A 19,495-nucleotide genomic window follows, 5' to 3' on the forward strand; every position below is an offset into this window, starting at 1 on the left:
TCATTATGTAGTGTCTTTCCTTGTCTCTTGTAACATTCTTTATTTTAAAGTCTATTTTATCTACTGTGAGTATTGCTACTCCAGCTTTCTTTTGATTTCCATTTGCATGGAATATCTTTTTCCATCCCTTCACTTTCAGTCTGTATGTGTCCCTAGGTCTGAAGTGGGTCTCTTGTAGACAGCATATATATGGGTCTTATTTTTGTATCCATTCAGCAAGCCTGTGTCTTTTGGTTGGAGCATTTAATCCATTCACGTTTAAGGTAATTATCGATATGTATGTTCCTATTACCATTATCTTAATTGTTTTGGGTTTGTTTTTGTAGGTCCTTTTCTTCTCTTGTGTTTCCCACTTAGAGAAGTTCCTTTAGTATTTGTTGTAGAGCTGGTTTGGTGGTGCTGAATTCTCTTAGCTTTTGCTTGTCTGTAAAGCTTTTGATATCTCTGTTGAATCTGAATGAGATCCTTGCTGGGTAGAGTAATCTTGGTTGTATTTTCTTCCCTTTCATCACTTTAAATGTATTATGCCACTCCCTTCTGGCTTGTGGAGTTTCTGCTGAGAAATCAGCTGTTAACGTAATGGGAGTTCCCTTGTATCTTATTTGTCATTTTTTCCTAAATTTTTCTTTTTGTCTTTAATTTTTGTCAATTTGATTACTATGTGTCTTGGTGTGTTTCTCCGTGGGTTTATCCTGCCTGGGACTCTTTGCGCTTCCTGGACTGGGTAGCTATTTCCTTTCCCATGTTAGGGAAGTTTTCAACTATAATCTCTTCAAATATTTTCTCAGGTCCTTTCTCTATTCTCCTTCTGGTACCCCTATAATGCGAATGTTGTTGCATTTAATGTTGTCCCAGAGGTCTCTTAGGCTGTCTTCATTTCTTTTCATTCTTTTTTCTTTATTCTGTTCCATGGCAGTGAGTTCCACCATTCTGTCTTCCAGGTCACTTATCCGTTTTGCCTCGGTTATTCTGCTATTGATTCCTTCTAGTGTACTTTTCCTTTTAGTTATTGTATTGTTCATCTCTGTTTGTTTTTTCTTTAATTCTTTTAGGTCTTTGTTAAATATTTCTTGCATCTTCTCGATCTTTGCCTCCATTCTTTTTCCGAGGTCCTGGATCATCTTCACTATCATTCTGAATTCTTTTTCTGGAAGGTTGCCTATCTCCACTTCATTTAGTTGTTTTTCTGGGGTTTTATCTTGTTCCTTCATCTGGTACGTAATCCTCTGCCTTCTCATTTTGTCTGTTTTTATGTGAATGTGATTTCGTTCCACAGGGTACAGGATTGTAGTTCTTTTTGCTTCTGCTGTCTGCCCTCTGGTGGATGAGGCTATCTAAGAGACTTGTGAAAGTTTCCTGATGGGAGGGACTGGTGGTGGTAGAGCTGGGTGTTGCTCTGGTAGGCGGGGCTCAGTAAAACTTTAAAACTGCTGATGGGTGGGGCTGAGTTCCCTCCCTGTTGGTTGTTTGGCCTGAGGTGACCCAGCACTGGAACCTACAGGCTCTTTGGTGGGTCCATTGGTGGACTCTGGGAGGGGTCACGCCAATGAGTACCTCCCAGAACTTCTACTGGCAGTGTCCTTGTCCCTATGGTGAGCCACAGCAGGCCCCCACCTCTGCAGGAGACCCTCCAACACTAGCAGGTAGGTCTGGTTCAGTCTCCTATGGGAGACTGCTCCTTCCTCTGGGTCCCAGTGTGCACGCTACTTTGTGTGTGCCCTCCAAGAGTGGAGTCTCTGTTTCCCCCAGTCCTGTCAAAGTCCTGCAGTCAGATCCCGCTAGCCTTCAAAGTCTGATTCTCTGGGAATTCCTCCTCCTGTTGCTGGACCCCCAGGTTGGGAAGCCTAATGTGTGGCCCAGAACCTTCACTCCAGTGGGTGGACTTCTGTGGTATAAGTGTTCTCCAGTTTGTGAGTCACCCACCCAGCAGTTATGGGATTTGATTTTATTGTGATTGTGCCCCTCCTACCGTCTCATTGTGGCTTCTCCTTTATCTTTGGATGTGGGGTATCTTTTTTGGTGAGTTCCAGTGTCTTTCTGTTGATGATTGTTCAGCAGTTAGTTGTGATTCAGGTGCTCTCGCAAGAGGGAGTGAGTGCATGTCCTTCTATTCTGCCATCTTGAACCAATTTCCAGATGAGGGAAATTTTAGTAAGTTTAAAAGCATTAGAATGCATTTTTGACCAAAAACAAACAATAAGCAAAATAAAAGGATAAAAGCAAACCAAACTAGGGAAATATGATAGCACATATGATAGGTATAAGGGCTTCAAAGAACATTAATATAGAAAGAATATACAAATCAGAAAACTTTAAATGGACAAAAACCATGAATATGCAATTCAAAAGATGTGAACATTGGCTTATAATAACTTGGACAAATAATTCTCAGTAACAATAGAAATGTAAGTTATAAATAGTCTTATAGGGCTTCCCTGGTGGCGCAGTGGTTGAGAATCCGCCTGCTGATGTAGGGGACACAGGTTTGTGCCCCGGTCCGGGAAGATCCCACGTGCCGCGGAGCAGCTGGGCCCATGAGCCATGGCCGCTGAGCCTGCGCGTCTGGAGCCTGTGCTCCACAACGGGAGAGGCCGCAACAGTGAAAGGCCCGCGTACCTCAAAGAAAATAAATAGTCTTATATAAATTTCAAAGGTTTCTTTTTTCGTGTTTTTATTTTTACTGAGACCATCTAATGCAGGCCAACTTGAAATGGTCCTCATAAAACAGCATTGTAACTTAGAACAACCTTTTGAAAAACAGTTTATAGTGTTTATCAGCTTATAAAATATTCATGATTCTCCACTTAATAATTCTACTTTGAGGAATTTTCCCCAAGGACTTAATCAGAAATGCAAGTCAGTGTTTAGGCACAAAGAAGTTTTTAATATAAAAAATTAATATAAAAAAGTGAAACTAGCGTACATTAATAACAAATGACTAAGTAAATTATGATAAATCAGTGCCGTGTAACCAGTAAAAATATTTGAGTTTTTGACACAATGAGAGGATGAAAGTTGAAGATTAAGAACATTTTAATGGTGTTAAGTTGTTTTTAAAATGTCCACAATCAGAAGGAGGGAGAATATGTCAAAATGTCTAACATGGTTTTTACTGGATAATAAAAGGGAGTTTTTTTTCATTCATTCTTATGCTTTCTCATACATACCAAATTTTCCACGATGATATATAATCAGAAAAAAATAAGATACAACTTTTGAGGAAGTTCAAGTTTTTATTGTTTCTGACTATTTTTGTTCATTGATATTTAATGTGTTTTAGCAGACAGGCTCACAGGGAAAAATAATAAATTCTTAATATTTCCTAAATTCTGCAGTCTCCTTTAAAAAAAATTTTAAAGATAAATTACATTTCATATTCATGTCAAACTATGGGAATAAGTGAATGCCCCTTGGTTACATTTCAAGTAGGCCCGTAAGTATTATCACTTCTTTCTCTACTTCCAGTAGTGTAAATATTTGAATTATCCTAAGTAATGATGTTTTTATTCTAATTTACACTATGATTTGTTTCCACTTAAAAAGAGACTTTCATTTACATTTTGTATTGTGTTGTATTTAGAATCAGAAGTGATAAATGACTGAATGGCAAATTCCACTTAGTCCGTAAAGCCAGGCTGCTTAAGTGCTCTAGCTTTTATAAGCATGAAACCTTGAACAACTTATTTAATCTCTCTCTACTTTAGTTGGTCTTTAGTAAACTGAGGATAATAGTACATGTCTCACAGAGTAAGGTGAAGTAAAATGCTTAATGAATTACTATATGCAAAATGCTTTGAACAGTGCTTGTCATATAGTAAGGGAGCAATATATATATAATTATGTGCATATATATATATATATAAAATTATTAACTGTGATATAGTATTTGGAAATACAGGATCCCTGGGAGATTGCAGTCCTGCAATCTTATTTAAAAATTAATCTCATTTTAAAATAAGATTAATGGTCCTTTAACAGTATAAGGAAAAATGTGGCTTTAGTCCTTCTGATCAATGTAATTTAATGGTATGAATAGTAAAAAGAAACATTTAGCATGTGAATGCCACTTGTGCAGTTTTATTCATGAAACAATAGATATGGAAAAAGAGCTCACCACATCCATAGAATCACCATACTTTACAAAAAATTAAATTAGTTCCCTTCATACCAGAGCTTTACTGTTTTGTTGTTTTCTTATTATGAGCTCCTTCTAACCTAAATTAGTAGACACTAACCCTAGATATTGTCCTCCAATGAGTGTCTGACCAGTGTAGTGGAGGAGTATCTTCTTTATTTCAGAGTTTAAATCTTTAAATAAAAATACACTGTCAACTTACATTTTAAACATGGGGCTTCCCTGGTGGCACAGTGGTTAAGAATCTGCCCGCCAGTGCAGGGGACATGGGTTCGAGCCCTGCTCCGGGAAGATCCCACATGCTGCGGAGCAACTAAGCCTGTGCACCACAGCTACTGAGCCTGCGCTCTAGAGCCCACGAGCCACAACTACTGAGCCCACACACCACATCTACTGAAGCCTGCGTGCTCTAGAGTCTGTGCTCGGCAACAAGAGAAGCCCACGCACCACAACGAAGAGTAGCCCCCGCTCGCCACAACTAGAGAAAGCCTGCACGCAGCACTGAAGACCCAACGCAGCCAAAAATAATAAATAAATATAAATAAATAAATTCATAAATTACTAAGTCATGGAATTGGAAGGGACTTTAGAAATTAGTACACCATTCCTCCCAGTATCTCTTTTTACAGTGCACCCACCCCTCCCCCAACCCCAGCACATTTCGTAATGGGGGCAGGTTTTTTTTTTTTTTCCTTTGGCCTCGCCCGCAGGATCTCACTTCCATAATCGCAGGCCACAGCCATGAAAGCCTGGAATTCTAACCACTAGGCCACCAGGGATCTCCCTCGGTTATTCCTTTTTGAAGTGCTCGTTGCATTCTTATTCTTCTCTAGTCAAGTTCGTTATGCTGATAGTCTGAAAGTTGTTCAATTAGTATAATTGTAGATTTTTACCTTAATATTATATCTTGAAACTTGGGAGGAGGGTTACTGTTGTTTTTCTAGTTTCTTATTAATAGTTGCCAGGAGCTGAATTTCTACTATATGTCAGGCATTTTGCATAAATATTTAGAAGTCCTCACAATGAGTTATATCACAAGTCTTTTCTCAAATTTAGATTTAGCACACCTCTTCCAGGAAGCTTTCCTTAAAACTTCCCCTTCTTGCAAGTCGATCAGGTGTGCTCCTTCTCTGGGTACACAGTGCCCTGTATGTATATGCAGTTCTGTCATTGCCCTTTCCATTTAGATCATAATTTACTTCTAGTTGTCCGTGTTTCCCCCCTCCCTCACCAGGTCTTAAGTGTTCTGTCAGAAAGAAGTTGCTCTGTGTACCTAGCGCGGATCTTGGCACGGTGCCTTGCACACTCAAATATTTGTCAGAGCAGTTGTGCCTTAAGTCATGCAGTTATTAAGTGCATGAACTTGGGTTGGTCTGGCTTCCTAGTATCATGGTGCTGACACAGAGAGTCATTAATTTCAAACACTTTCCAAATATTTTTTCTTTCAGAATGATGATTTTTACCAGAACCTTTGTGTCTTCATTGCAGGGAAGTGTGGCCACGGCTGCCTTACCGGAGAGCGGGTCTTCCCTTGCCTTGCGAGCCCTGGGGTGGGGCTCACTTTATGCCTGGTGTGGGGTTGGTGTGATCAGCTTCGCAGTCTGGAAGGCCTTAGGAGTTCACAGTGTAAGTAACCGCAGTCCTGGAATTGCTATCTGGAATGTTTATTCTACTTTGTGAGGTCTGAATCTTCCAGGTTTTCAAATTTGCATACAGTTTATTCACTATCTTGTGAAGTGATGATAGAGAATTGACTAAATTTTTACTAATAACTAGGTAGCTTCTCATTACTTGTAAATCATATAAATAATTTAAATATATAAGAGTGGTGAAACTTCAAATATAATTAAGTAATGACTAATGCATAGCAAATGTTCGTTCTGTATAAATTTGTGGGAGCTACTTGTTCAGTAAAATAATTTGGAACAACTTTCTATGCTGTTTGACATCCATATATATAAACATCGTTTAAAATAAAGCATTTTAAAGTTATTATTTAAATTATTAATGTGTTTACACATTATTGGAAAAAGAGCCTAGTACCTGTGTGTGTGTAACTTATACTCCAAGGTAAAAAGCTGTACATTCGGAATATTTGGCTTCTTTTTATTTAAACTATTGGTAGGAAGTTCTGTGGACCAGGCTGTTTGTGACAGGTGAGAATTGGTGGTGGTTTAGAATGGGTGGCAGAAGTAGAGTTGATGAAAAGAGGTTCTGGATATATTTTGAAGGTAGGGGCAACAAGGACTTGTTATAAACTGAATGTGGGAGGTGAGAGAAAAAGTCAAGGATGTCTCCAGGCTTTTGGTCTGAACGACTGGAAAATGGATGGGACCAGTGTGAAAGGAGCAGATATTAGGGGATCATGTCAGGGGCTCAGTCTGGGACTGACGAGTTTGAGGTAGATTTTAGATAGCCAAGTGGAGAGTCAAGCAAGCAGTTAGATATAGAAGTTGGAATTCAGGGAACAGGTCAAGGTGAAGATCTAAATCAGTATGTGGATAGTATTTAAACCATGAGATCAGATGAGCTCACATAGGCAGTGAATGTAGAGAGAAAAGAGAAGAGGTCTGAGGAAGGAGCCCTTGGTTTAGGAGCTCCTAAGGTTTAGAGGTTGAGGAATGAGAGAAGGTTTCCCTGCTGAAGAAGCAGGGGAAACCAGGAGAATGGTGACTTGGATGCCAGGTGAAAAAACATCTTTCAAGGAGGAGGATGCTGGGTATACGTCATGTAGGATGAGAACTGGTAGTTCACTGAGATGTGGTGGTCATTGGTGGTAAAGCCTGAGTGGAGTGGATCCGAAGGAGAATGGAGGACAGAGCTTGGAGGCAGTGTGTATGGGCAAGTCTTGAGCTTTGCTGTAAAGAGAAAGAAAGAAATGGGGTCGTAGCTAGAGGGGGGAATGGGATCAAGAGAGGTTTTGTTTTTTTTTTTAAAGTTGGGAGAATTAACAGCATGTGTGCGTGCTGATAGGAGTGATTCAGTGGAGGGGGGAATTGATGCAAGGGAGAGGGAATTGCTGGAGTAATAGGTATTATTATTATTGAATTTTTCACATTTAGTTTAATAATAACTACATAGGCATTATTGTACTTTTCACTTAAAATATACTGATAGACAAACAGATGTCGCTTTTTTCCTAGTCTGAGTAACCTTTATTTTTTAAGTAACTGCCTGCTACTCACTGTTCGTAATAATAAAGTAGGGATTACTTGAAAAAAGTTAGAAAACCCATTACTGAAGATTTTTGATGATTTTTATTGTTACCTCAATTTTGCTTTGACCAATATAAAATCTCTTCTTCCATTTCAGGCATTGTGCCAGACATTTTAGACATAGCAGATTATTTAATCCTCACAACAACTATGAAGTAGGTGTTAATATCCCCCATTCTGTAAATGAGGAAATAGGGACTCAGGTTAAGTCACACGGCTTGTAATTGGCAGAGTCAAGATTTGAAGCTAAGTCTGATGGTCTGCAGAACCTGGTTCGTTTTCAATTTTACCTCCCTTAGCTAAGGTGGGAAATAAAGGAGTAGGTGGAAGGGGCAAGGGGAAGGAGGTAGTGAATCTGGTTTTGACTGTGGAATGATCCACACAGTCTTGATCATTTGACAGGTTTTACTGGGTATCTTCAGTGTGGACCTCCCAACATCACAATTGACTTCATTCTCGTATAGGACCAGCCATTCTTTTTTCATATGAGAGCAGTTATTTGAAAACAAATGGAAAAGATTGGGAGGAAATATGTTTGGTGGTAATATGTGAAAGAATTATGGGCGTGTGGGTGAGTTTTGTATTTTACTTTTCTGTGTAATTCTTAAATATGTATTGCTTTGACAATAATACTGCTTTTTTAAAAATAGTCCTAGATTTTATTTTTATTAATTTATGCTGACTATAAAGCACAACTGCCTAGGAGTACACAAAACTTCCTTGACTACATATGAAATCTGCTTTGGGGGAGGGGCATGCAAATAATAATAAAGTTATTAAGCTTTTGGTTTCTATCAAAATGACGGTCTGTTAGTACTTCACATTGAGTGCATGGAATTGATAGGTAATGTTTCTAGAGTTTAGTAATGTAGGTCATAAATTGAGTAGTAAAGTTTTAAGGTATTTGAAAATATGAACAGTCTTTGATTTAGAAGAGTCATAATGAATCCATCCAAATTTTCATAGACCAACAAAATTAGGTTATTTAAATTATATGCTTGAGAACTTGGGCTTTATGGGCTAGACTGTGCTATTTTAGTTTCTAGAATGTGAAAGTTTTTGTATTATGGCACTGATAAGAGGATTATAACCTAAATAAAATATTTGGGCGTGGGATTCTTTTCTGATTGGCACTATTGAATGTATGGAGACTTGGAATCCTTTTGTATTGCATCTTCATGTCTTTAACCAAAAAGAGAGAATGCAAATAACCTCTCCCTACCAGTAAGTCATTAGGCATATCAGTTTGATTTCCACATCTGAGAAGTCTCACAGAAAAATGAACCCACTGATACTTTTTTAGGACACATCTTTTAAAAGCAGTCGTGTTTATTAATTTGTTTATTCAAAAGACATTTGTGGGCCTACCCTGAGCCTGGCACTGAACTAAGACAGCACTCCCCAGTGGACTGTTAGTATATAAGGCATAGGTTTTTAAGCGTTATGGGTGACTTTCCAAGGAAATTCTTATTATATGACCCTGCCCTGAGGCTTGTGGAGAGCAATGTGGTATATTTCGGTTCTGCATTTAGAGAGTTGTTTGTTTGTTTTTTTAATTAATTTTTTTTTTTTTATTTTTGGCTGTGTTGGGTCTTTGTTGCTCCGTGCGGGCTTTCTCTAGTTGCGGTGAGCGGGGGCTACTCTTCGTTGCAGTGCACGGGCTTATCATTGTCGTGGCTTCTCTTGTTGCGAAGCACGGGCTCTAGGTGTGTGGGCTTCAGAAGTTGTGGCACGTGGGCTCAGTAGTTGTGGCTCACGGGCTTAGTTGCTCTGCAGCATGTGGGACCTTCCCGGACCAGTGCTCGAACCCATGTCCCCTGCGTTGGCAGGTGAATTCTTAACCACTGTGCCACGAGGGAAGCTCTGCATTTAGAGAGTTTTGATGAGGTTGCCGATTCCAGTGATGAACTTTTTTTTGCGGTACGCGGGCCTCTCACTGTTGTGGCCTCTCCCGTTGCGGAGCACAGGCTCCGGACGCGCAGGCTCAGCGGCCATGGCTCACGGGCCCAGCCGCTCTGCGGCATGTGGGATCTTCCCGGACCGGGGAACGAACCCTTGTCCCCTGCATCGGCAGGCGGACTCTCAACCACTGCGCCACCAGGGAAGCCCCCAGTGATGAACTTTTATCGCTGTTTACTTCCTCTCATTAGGAAATGTCATGTGTCTATAAGGAATGAAAAGTTTTAGTCAAAAAATGTTGCGCAAAAATGGTTGCGGTCTGTGCTCTCAGTAAGTAATTGAGATGATCATTCTAGATAAATGCATGTAAATCAGAATGAATCCAGTGTCAAAATAGTTGAATTGTATTAAATCTCCAGTGTAAACCAGTTCCATAGAAAAGGGTGCCATCTAGTGGCTGACCAAGAGCAGCTTGCATCCCTATTTTAATTCACAGCTACATCTGCTGGCTGAAAAGGCTTAAAGCAAAGCTCTTCAGTTTATTAGAAATGTTTTGGGTTTACTCTTTGTTTATTCATAATTAGTGCAGAATTTCATTTGCATGGAACATGTTTAATACATCAGATATAAATAAAAAATTTTAATTTACACAGTGGTAGATCATTTAATCAGAGGTTCCAAAAAAGGAGAGCTAGTGGAAGCTATCCTGTCAGCCAACTGTAGCAGATCAGGCTGCCCGGGATTTAAAGTGGCACCCTGCCTGCCTTAGCTTAGGAATCAGTGCAGGTCCAGCCTGGCATCGCCACACCAGCTCCACCCTGCTGACCAGCCATGGGCATGGCCTGATTGCTCAGAATGGGTTCATCACTTACTTTGAATTATGGTATTTTATCATGTGTTATGATGGAGGCAGCATTAATTTTATAACAGGAACTGAACTGTGAAAAGAATGAACATTCACTATGGGTTCACGGTTCCCTACTGCAGCTGTGCACGTGATCCTGGTGCATTCGGGCCATGTGAGTGCACAACATGGTGATGTGATTAGATTGTTTATTAGGGCAGATGTTTTAAGTTTAGAGAATAGTGGAGATAAATGCTCTTCAGGCAGTAAGGGCGTTATTGATACTAACTGGTAATCCCCCAGTTGTCAAAAGAAAAAAACATGCCACCTATAGTTATTTACATGTTAAAACTTTTTTACCTTTTATTATTTATAGTAGGTATTGAGCAAGAGGTTGAGCATATTTATGGTTAGGCTGTCTTGTTTTTTTTTTCTTCCCTTTGAAGGAAAAACATAAGGTGTATAAAAAATTCCTGATAGATATGATTGGAATCGCTATAGCTTTTTATGCCTAATGGACCCGTGTTCTGCATTTGTTTGAAGTTATCTCAAAATACTGGTCAGAATCACCCACTGCTAACATTTACTGTGGTTGTGTTAGAATATATTCATGATACCTGGCGTAGTTAAATTTGCATGTCATTTATAGTTGTCTTCACAGGAGCTAAAACATTGATAGAAATAAAACCATGAATGGAAACATTCTCAGTTATTGTAAAATACTTTAAATTGTCCAGAGATTTAAATTTTAAAATTAACTCTTATAAATGGAGGGTTTTTTTAACCATGGGATAAGAGGTATTTGTTTTTATTTACATATATTGGTGTTTATTTTCAAAGAAAAAATATATTTAGGACCTACTTTTTAAAACAAAAATGGGTTTTTAAATTTATTTATTTATTTGTTTGTTGGCTGCATTGGGTCTTCGTTGCTGCGCAGGCTTTCTCTAGTTGCGGCGAGTGGGGGCTACTCTTCGTTGCGGTGTGCGGGCTTCTCATCGCGATGGCTTCTCTTGTTACAGAGCAGAGGCTCTAGGCTCGTGGGCTTCAGTAGTTGTGACTCGTGGGCTCTAGAGTGCAGGCTCAGTAGTTGTGGCGCACGGGCTTAGCTGCTCTGCCGTATGTGGGATCTTCCTGGACCAGGGCTCGAACCCGTGTCCCCTGCATTGGTAGGTGGATTCTTAACCACTGTGCCATCAGGGAAGCCCATGGCTTTTTTTTTATTAAAAAAAAAAAAAAATATATATATATATATATATATGTACTCATTGTATGAAAAGAAAAAATCAGTGTAGAAAAGGTCAAAAACAAAAATCACCAAAGATCTCCCTGAATTGTAATCACTTATTATAGTAGGAACATCCCTGTAGAGCTTCTATAGGCATGCACATATAATCATATATAAATACTGTTTTACTGTACTACTATGGAACTTTTTTTCACTGAATACTCATAAGAACATCTCTGCACAGTGGAGTGTATGAATCTCCATCACTTTTAATGGCTACATGGTACTCAATTGTATGTTATAATTTACTTAATCGGTCTCCAGCCAACAGCATTTAGTTTGTAATTTTTTACTATCAAACACCATGTGACCCTCTATAGGCATACATCTTTTTGTACTCTTCTTTGTCAAGAAATGTGTTCTAAAGACAGAACATGCTATTGTTGAATCAAAGTGTATTTTTTAAATGTTTTTAATATTTGTTGCTAAATGGCCTTCCAGGAAAGCTTATACAGTTTAGAAGATACCAGCAATGTATACAAGTTTCCTAGCACCCTTGCCATTAGTAGCTTTTATTACTCTGAAATTTTTGCCAATCTGATACATGGAAAATTTCTTCCTTTATTGTGTCTCTCTGAAGACCTTGCTGCTGTAAAGGCTTTTATGGAAATAATCTGTGACTGGAGTCACGAATACTCTCCAGCCCCAGTCTTGCCTCCTCATCTAATATAGGTTGCTTTTTTCTTGTAAGGCCAGACCTCTTTTTCTTTAAAAAAATAAAACATGTTAAAACATACATATTTTAAATATTTCTCTAAAAAGTGTCATTTGACTTTCCTCTTCAAAGAAGGATTTTTTAAAAATTCTTCTCCATTATGGTTCATCACAGGATGTTGACTAGAGCTCCCTGTGCTGTACAGCAGGACCTCATGGCTTATGCATTCTCTATGTAATAGTTTGCGCTTGCTACTCCCAAACTCCCGGTCCCTCCCTCCCCCACAACTGCAAGGCTGTTCTCTGTGTCTGTGAGTCTGTTTCTGTTTCGTAGATAAGTTCATTTGTGTCATTTTAGATTCCACATGTAAGTGATAGCATATGGTATTTGTCTTTCTCTTTCTGACTTTGCTTAGTATGATCATCTCTAGGTCCATCCATGTTGCTGCACATGGCATTATTTCATTCTTCTTTATGGCTGAGTAATACTCCATTGTACATATATATACATCTTCTTTATCCATTCATCTGTTGATGGACATTTAGGTGGTTTCCATGTCTTGGCTACTGTAAATAGTACTGCTGTGAACATAGGGGTACATATATCTTTTTGAATTACAGTTTTGTCCTGATATATTCCCAGGAGTGGGATTGCTGGATCATATGCCAACTCTATTTTTAGTTTTTTGTGGAACTTCCATACGTTTCTCCATAGTGGCTGCACCAATTTACATTCCCACCAGCAGTGCAAGAGGGTTCCCTTTTCTCCACACCCTCTCCAGCATTTATTATTTGTGGACTTCTTGATGATGGCCATTCTGACTGGTGTGAGGTGATACCTCATTGTAGTTTTGATTTTCATTTCTCTAATACTTAGCAATGTTGAGCATCTTTTCATGTGCCTATTGGCCATCTGTATGTATTATAAGAAAGATCTTTTAAAAGAAGTAATATTATACCTTATCTCTGAGACAATGGTGAATGCACTCTAATAAAATTTATTTTCTCCAGCTCTTTTTGGTAGCTGTTGCTAGGCATACTTTTATATTAATATTTAGGCTCACTTCTTAATTACCTTATGACCAGCTTGAGGGCTTTTGCTAATTACAGTCAAATTTCTTTTACTTTTTGCTAATTTCAGTTTTACCAACATTCTGGTGTATCTCACATTAAATACATTTATTCTTACACCGTGTTTACTTATTTCAAATGAAAGCAGCATTGTAGGGTGAATGCTTGAACCCCACATGTAAAATAAAACTATGGAAAAGCTTAAAAGTTTTTAACTTCTAAGATATCTAAGAAGGAAATAAACTTCATGCTGTATACTTTTCATTGGTTTAGGTCAAAGATTAAAAACAAATTCGAGTCTCCTGGCAAATTGTTTAATGGTAGCCACTTCTGAGTGGTCTGCAGGGGAAGTCTGAAACACGGCTGAAACATTTCCCTCTATGTCCTCGCCTAATCTAATTTCAGTGCTTCCAAAGATTTCTACCAGCTCCGCCCCCAGGAAGAAAGCTTCAGTTTCTTATTCTGACTGCCTTATGTCAGCAGCCGCCGCCTTGCTTCCTCTTCCTGATGGTACTTCCTAGACCGCCCAGAACGCAGTCGTCATGATCTTGCAGAGATAGCTCCATCTGTCAAGCCCTCGGGCCTTCAAACAGCTTAAGCAGTGAGGAATATTTTTCCTGGAATCATTTTTAAATTAATTGGAAGTGGCACTGTGCATCAGTTAAATTCAGGTCTGAGGTGACAAGAACATCTCTATATTCCTTATTTCCCATTCCATTGCAGCTCTAATGGGCTTGGCATCCCGGTGGTGAGAGGTACTCTGTGTGAATGTCAAGGAGCAATTTGGTGACAGAGAGACCGAATCAAAGGGACTTGCTCAGTTTAAAATGGGACGTAGTGACTGATGTACTGTCCCTTTTTTTTTTTTTGCCAAGGGTTGGGGGAAATCAGCCGTTTTGGCGTATTGCCAAGATTCCTCTTTAAAAACCTACCGGTTTCCTTTTACAAGTAAAATAGGGCCCCAAGCATCTTATAAAGCATTTTATAAAGTAAGAATGTGCAACACTTACCAGGAAAGATAAGCTCTGCCATAAAAGCCTTCTTGTTCCAGGCCTGACACAAACCAGGCTTAATCACCTCAAGAATGTTCCCAGTCTCACTCCACTGGAGGGAAGGTAGCCTTGATTTCACTTGGGTTTTCTTACTGAGCATAGAAAATTGGTCTCACATGAGCAGATCTCTAACCAAAGCATTGTGGAGTGCAGACCTGATAGCGCATGCTTTCCCCTTAAGCTTTGTTTCAGTATTTCCTGACTGAAATACTTCTAACAATTTTAAGAAGAAATCTTTTTTTTTAATGTGCTGTATATCTTTCCACAACGCAGATTGTGTTGAACGTAATTTCACTTTTTCTTGATGACTCAGATATATCAGTTACTATTTGCTTCTGTGCTAACAGATTCTGGGCTTTCATAGTTCTTATTCTTTCTGTACTTCTTCCTGATCCTACTTTGGCTCTTGTTTTTCACCTCCCACCATCCTGTTGACTTCAGGTTCCTCCTTTGCCCTGGTATTTTCTCCACGGTTCTGTCCATTCCAGTGGCTTCATCCACATGCAGACAACTGCCAGGACCGCGTCTTCAGCCAGACCCCTGCGCTCCTAGCTCACGGGCCCGTTTGACTGGACACTGATGCTTGGATGTCCCACTGGTGTTACGTGTGTTTCCACTTGAACTGTCATTTACCCCCCCCATTTCGCCCCCCAACCTACTGCCGGGTCACCCACCGTGAATGGCAGTGTCATCCATCATCTAGCAATGCGGCCTGGACTGGAAAGCTGGACTTTATCGTGACCGCACTCTCTCTCACCCCTGTATCTGATCAGTCACCAGGTCTTGCTCCTCCCCCACCCTCACAGCCACTGTAGCTGGGGCACCTTCCTGCCCCAAGGTGCTTATCACAGCTAAGGTTCCTTCTCCCTGCCTGCCACCTTGCCCCGTCACAGCCCTTTCCCCACACTACCGCAAGGATGCGCTGGCCTTCCTCTTCCCCGCACCTCTGCCTTTCTACCATGGGCGAAATATCCATGCTGCGGCCAAAGCCCCACGCGCATGAGGGCATCCACCCGCCTCCCACCCCCATCTACCCAAGGACCTCGCTCCCATAATGATCCCCAGCCTTTGATGGTGATCAGTTTTCCCTCTGCTGCAGTGTGTGGAGACGTGTTCTAGTTTCTCCCACCTCTAAAAGTCTTCTCTCGGTGTTCCTCGTCCTCCTCCAGGTACCAGCCCATGTGCCTGCTTCCCGTCATAGGAGAGGTTTCTTGAAAAGAGTTGGTTGTGATCGCTGTCTCCACTTCCTCTCCTTTTTCTCCTCAGTCCAGCTTCTTTCCCAGCATACCCAAAACTGCTGGTGTGGGTCGCCAGTGCCGTCCTTGTTGCCAGGTCCAGGTCTTGTCGTCATCCTTCTTACTTGACCTCTCAGCAACACTTGACACGAGGGAGCATTCTCCGCTCTCTTGGCTTCTACCCCTTCCACCTCACTGGCCATTTTTTTCATCTCCTTTTCTGGCTCCTCCTCTGCAGACCTGGAAGTGTTGGAGTGTCCAGTGGCCTCATACTTGCACTCTTCTGTTCTCCATCTGTCCTCAGTCCTTGGTGCTCTTGCCTAGTCCCTGGCATTAAAAACAATCTATACAATCTGATAATGTCCAAATACATAGCTCCAGCCTGACCTTCAGATTTACCTTGAAACCGCACGTGGTCCATCTCATCTCACAGGCATGTCAAAGCCCCACATCCCAGCCAGAAGTTCTGGTTTCCTCTCCTCCTCCCTAACTTGCTCCTCCCTTAGTCTCTCCCATTTCAGTGAGTGCCACTCCCATCCCCCGCGTCGTTCAAGCCAAAAACCCAGCAGAGAATCATGGTAGATTTTCTCATTTCCCGTTATTCCCTTCACCTAAGCTGTGAGCACCTGCTTGTTAGCCCAGCTGCTAAACAGAGCCTGGCTCTTTCATCTCTCTCCACCTCCATTCACCTTTTGCCTGGTGTATTGAAACAGTTTCTTGTCTAGTATCTCGGCCTCTCCTTTACTTCCCCTAGAATTTTTTTTCCCACGTAGATATTTTTTAAATGTAGGTCAAATCATGTCACTCCTTTATTTAAAAACCCTTCAGCATCTCCTGTTGAGGAAGTCTCACAGGATGTAGCCCCACCTACCTCGCTGACCTCATCTTGAGCCACCACCATCACCTCTCCCATCCCACGCCCACCTCGCCCTGCCAGGCCCTGGGCCTTCTTGTTCCTTCAGCACTCCAGCCTTACGTGTAGGGCCTTTCTAGCTTTGCCCAGGAAACTCCTTCCCTGGGTCTTTGCAGGGCTGGCTCTGTGTTGCCATCCAGGGTTTCAACGCAAATTTACTTCACCCCCTCAGAGAAGCTTCCCCAGACCATCTAATTAAAATACAGTAGCCTCTTCATTCCCACCACTCAGTTCCTCTCTGATGTTATCCTGCTTTGTTTTCTTCACGACACTTGTTGCAAAATGAAGTTATATTGACCATTTTAAAATGTTAATCTGTTTTTGCTAAAAGAACATAAATTCTAAGAGAGTGGAGTGTACCTCGTTCATTGTTGTATCCTCAGCACCTGCACCATGCTTACTAGCACAGAGGAGGTACTTAGTGAACTCTGTTGGATGAAATCTGATCACACTGCCGCTGTCACTTCAGTGGCGCCCTCTTGCCTTGAGAATACATTCCAGGGCCCTTGAAGACGTTTGTAAGTTCCTGTGTGATCGGGCCCCTGCTTATTCTTTAACCCATTGCTTCTCGACCAGGGTGGGGGAGGTGTGTGCGGCAAATTTGCTGTGTCCCATCCGCCCACCTCCACCCACGACGGAGATTTGGCAGTGTTTGGAGGTACTGTCTGGGCTGTCATAACTACAGGAGAGCTACTGGCATCTAATGGGTAGAGGCCAGGGAAGCTGCTGCACATCCTACAGTGCACAGGACAGGCCCATAAAGAATGATCTGGTCCAGAATGTCAGGAGTGCTGTGGTTGAGAGTCTAGCTGTGCCTCTAATAAGCCTCTGTCACGGTCAGAGGTCTAGCCGTGCTGAAAGGCAGTGTGCTTTCTAGCCTCAGAGCCTTGTCCTTGCTGCTCCCCCACCTAGAACACCCCTTTCTTTCTTCACTATTCCCAATGCTGCTGACCCTCTTTGTTGCCCAGATAGAGTCTGGAGGCAAATTAGTTTTTAAACTTTATAACGTGGAGTTAATCTGTTTTGGCAGTTTGGAGTTTATAAAGGTAACTTAAGGTTGCCTCAAACTGAAAGTAACTTCCATACACAAAAATATCCTTTGTGTCCTTTTTTTTTTTTGATGGGTAAGGCTGCTGTTACTGGACTAGAGTAGTATTTCTATTAAGCCAATCGCAGAGAATAAATGAGCTGAATTAGTAAAACAGCACTTAGTGCAGTCAGAGCCTAAGCCATAAAATTAAACTCTCACTTTTTAGATATGATTTAGGATGTTTAAACACATACTAATGAATATTAATTTCTTTGTTTTTCATGTTTTGTGCCACATTAAAATAATTCCTTTTTAATGGTTCATACAAGCAGCTTTTTTTTTTTTTTTTTTTTTTTTACACGGACCTCTCACTGTTGTGGCCCCTTCCAGATGCGCAGCCTCAGCGGCCATGGCCCACGGGCCCAGCCGCTCCACGGCACGCGGATCCTCCCGGACCGGGGCACGAACCCGTGTCCCCTGCATCGGCAGGCGGACTCCCAACCACTGCGCCACCAGGGAAGCCCAAGCAGCTTTTTTACATTGCATTAAAAGTTATGTGTAAGATGATGCCTTTAAAGAACAAAAGTGAGCTCTGGGTAACTTATCAGAAGAGCTTGCCAATTCATGTTATAGTATTTGAATACCATAAATAGGAAGTTGGTGCCAGGGTTGCTTTTTGAATGGACATTCTACCTTTATTCTACACAGTAGACAAAGCTTTGTGGCCCTGCTTTTGTCCTTCCCCCAGCATTCCCAGTACTGCTGACGAAAGAAAATACTTTGAGGTACTGGGATTTGTAAAGATGCCCCACACAAGGATTACAGAGTTAGGTAGATTTTAGTATCTATGAGCAACAGAATCACAGCCCACTAATTTTTTAAAAAAAACTACAATTTGCATTTTATGAGTTTCAAATCACAAGACTTTTAAAATAATTGTGTTTATATAATGTTCTACTTGCATGCTGGTGAGTTTATAGCTTACAGTATTAACACTGCTTTCATTGCATCTTGTTTGTTTTTTCAAATCCAGGGTTTTGTGCATGGATTATTTTCTTAAAAGTTTTCCATAGAACAAAACATTTTAAATAACTTCAAAGGATAAAAATATTCCTTCTGCCTTTGCATATTTATTTTACTGTGTTTCTAGCACTGTAGAATTTTTTTTTAATTTGTATGTTGTAAGGTGGTAAAGGTGGGCATTAGCTTTGAAAGTAATTAAGAAATCTTTTAGTTTATTCATAGCTTTATCTGAAATTTATGTATCAACCTTGCTAAGAAACCCCAGATAGGCACCATTTTACTTACCCCTTTATTCAGAACTCCAGCACCAGGTGGATTCTCCAGCCCTGCCTTTCCATCTCACTCACATTTTAGCCCTCTAGCCTTACTTGGCTCAGTTCTGTAGTTATTTCCTCATTCTTTTCTACCATAAACATTTACTGAATCCCTATTCATATACCAAGCTCTGTTCTGGAGGATAGGGATATGCTGTTAAAAAGGTGATCCCTTTTGGAGTGACAAATTCATGAGTAATTACATTTAACTGTGTGTGATAAATCCTGTAATGGAGAGAGGTACACAGTACAGTGGTGGCGGATTTTTAAAAAGTCAATTCTCCTTGGGAGACTGTAGAAGACTTAGGAGAGCGTGGAATATTTGAGCTGGACTCCTAGATGGAAAAAGGGCAGGGGGAGCTGGGGATGAGAGTCCAGGTGGAAGGAATAGAGTGACTTAGTTTACAACCATCCTTGGTCCAGACGCTTGCTAGTCATCTTTATTTCCTGATTCCTCCCTCCTAACTGGTGTAACCAAAAGTATTATGGCATAATCCTACCATCAGCCATAATATTATACTGAATTTTGAATAGATAATTTGAATTAGATTTTCCATTCAAAAGGAATAATGAGCCACCTAAGACAGAAGGTCATTAGGGAGCTGGCTAGCTAGAGTTGGCTTTCCACATCTTTGGGTAGACCTGTCATCTGTTCATCTGTTTTAGTTCTTTCCTTCTTATCTCAAGACTTACTGTAAATAAAAGGCTGCTTTGTTTGAGATATTTTTATTTTGGAGAGTGTTATTTTTCTCAAAATTGATTTAGTGTGGCTAAGGGGAAAAACTGAAGAGGCAGCTGTCATAGTGATGGTATTTCTGAAGA

At 40.7% G+C, this 19,495-nt stretch overlaps 1 protein-coding gene across 2 annotated transcripts in view; it reads left to right on the top strand.

Moving 5' to 3' along the window:
• TMEM242 (transmembrane protein 242) overlaps positions 1-19,495 on the top strand; it is a 47,458-nt gene that overhangs the window by 10,379 nt on the left and 17,584 nt on the right. The window contains exons 3-4 of one of the 2 annotated variants that reach the window (XM_027082599.1): positions 5,624-5,761; positions 7,448-7,688. In XM_027082599.1, coding sequence (XP_026938400.1) covers positions 5,624-5,761; positions 7,448-7,468 — 159 coding nt within the window. In that variant the 3' untranslated portion in view covers positions 7,469-7,688. Of the gene's footprint in view, positions 1-5,623; positions 5,762-7,447; positions 7,689-19,495 lie in introns of those variants that run through there. The other variant, XM_027082592.1, reaches the window with a different exon arrangement.

Source organism: Aethalodelphis obliquidens, unplaced genomic scaffold (genome assembly GCF_003676395.1).
Source record: "Aethalodelphis obliquidens isolate GAN/ISIS:26980383/991018 unplaced genomic scaffold, ASM367639v1 scaffold3, whole genome shotgun sequence".
Classification (NCBI taxonomy): domain Eukaryota; kingdom Metazoa; phylum Chordata; class Mammalia; order Artiodactyla; family Delphinidae; genus Aethalodelphis; species Aethalodelphis obliquidens.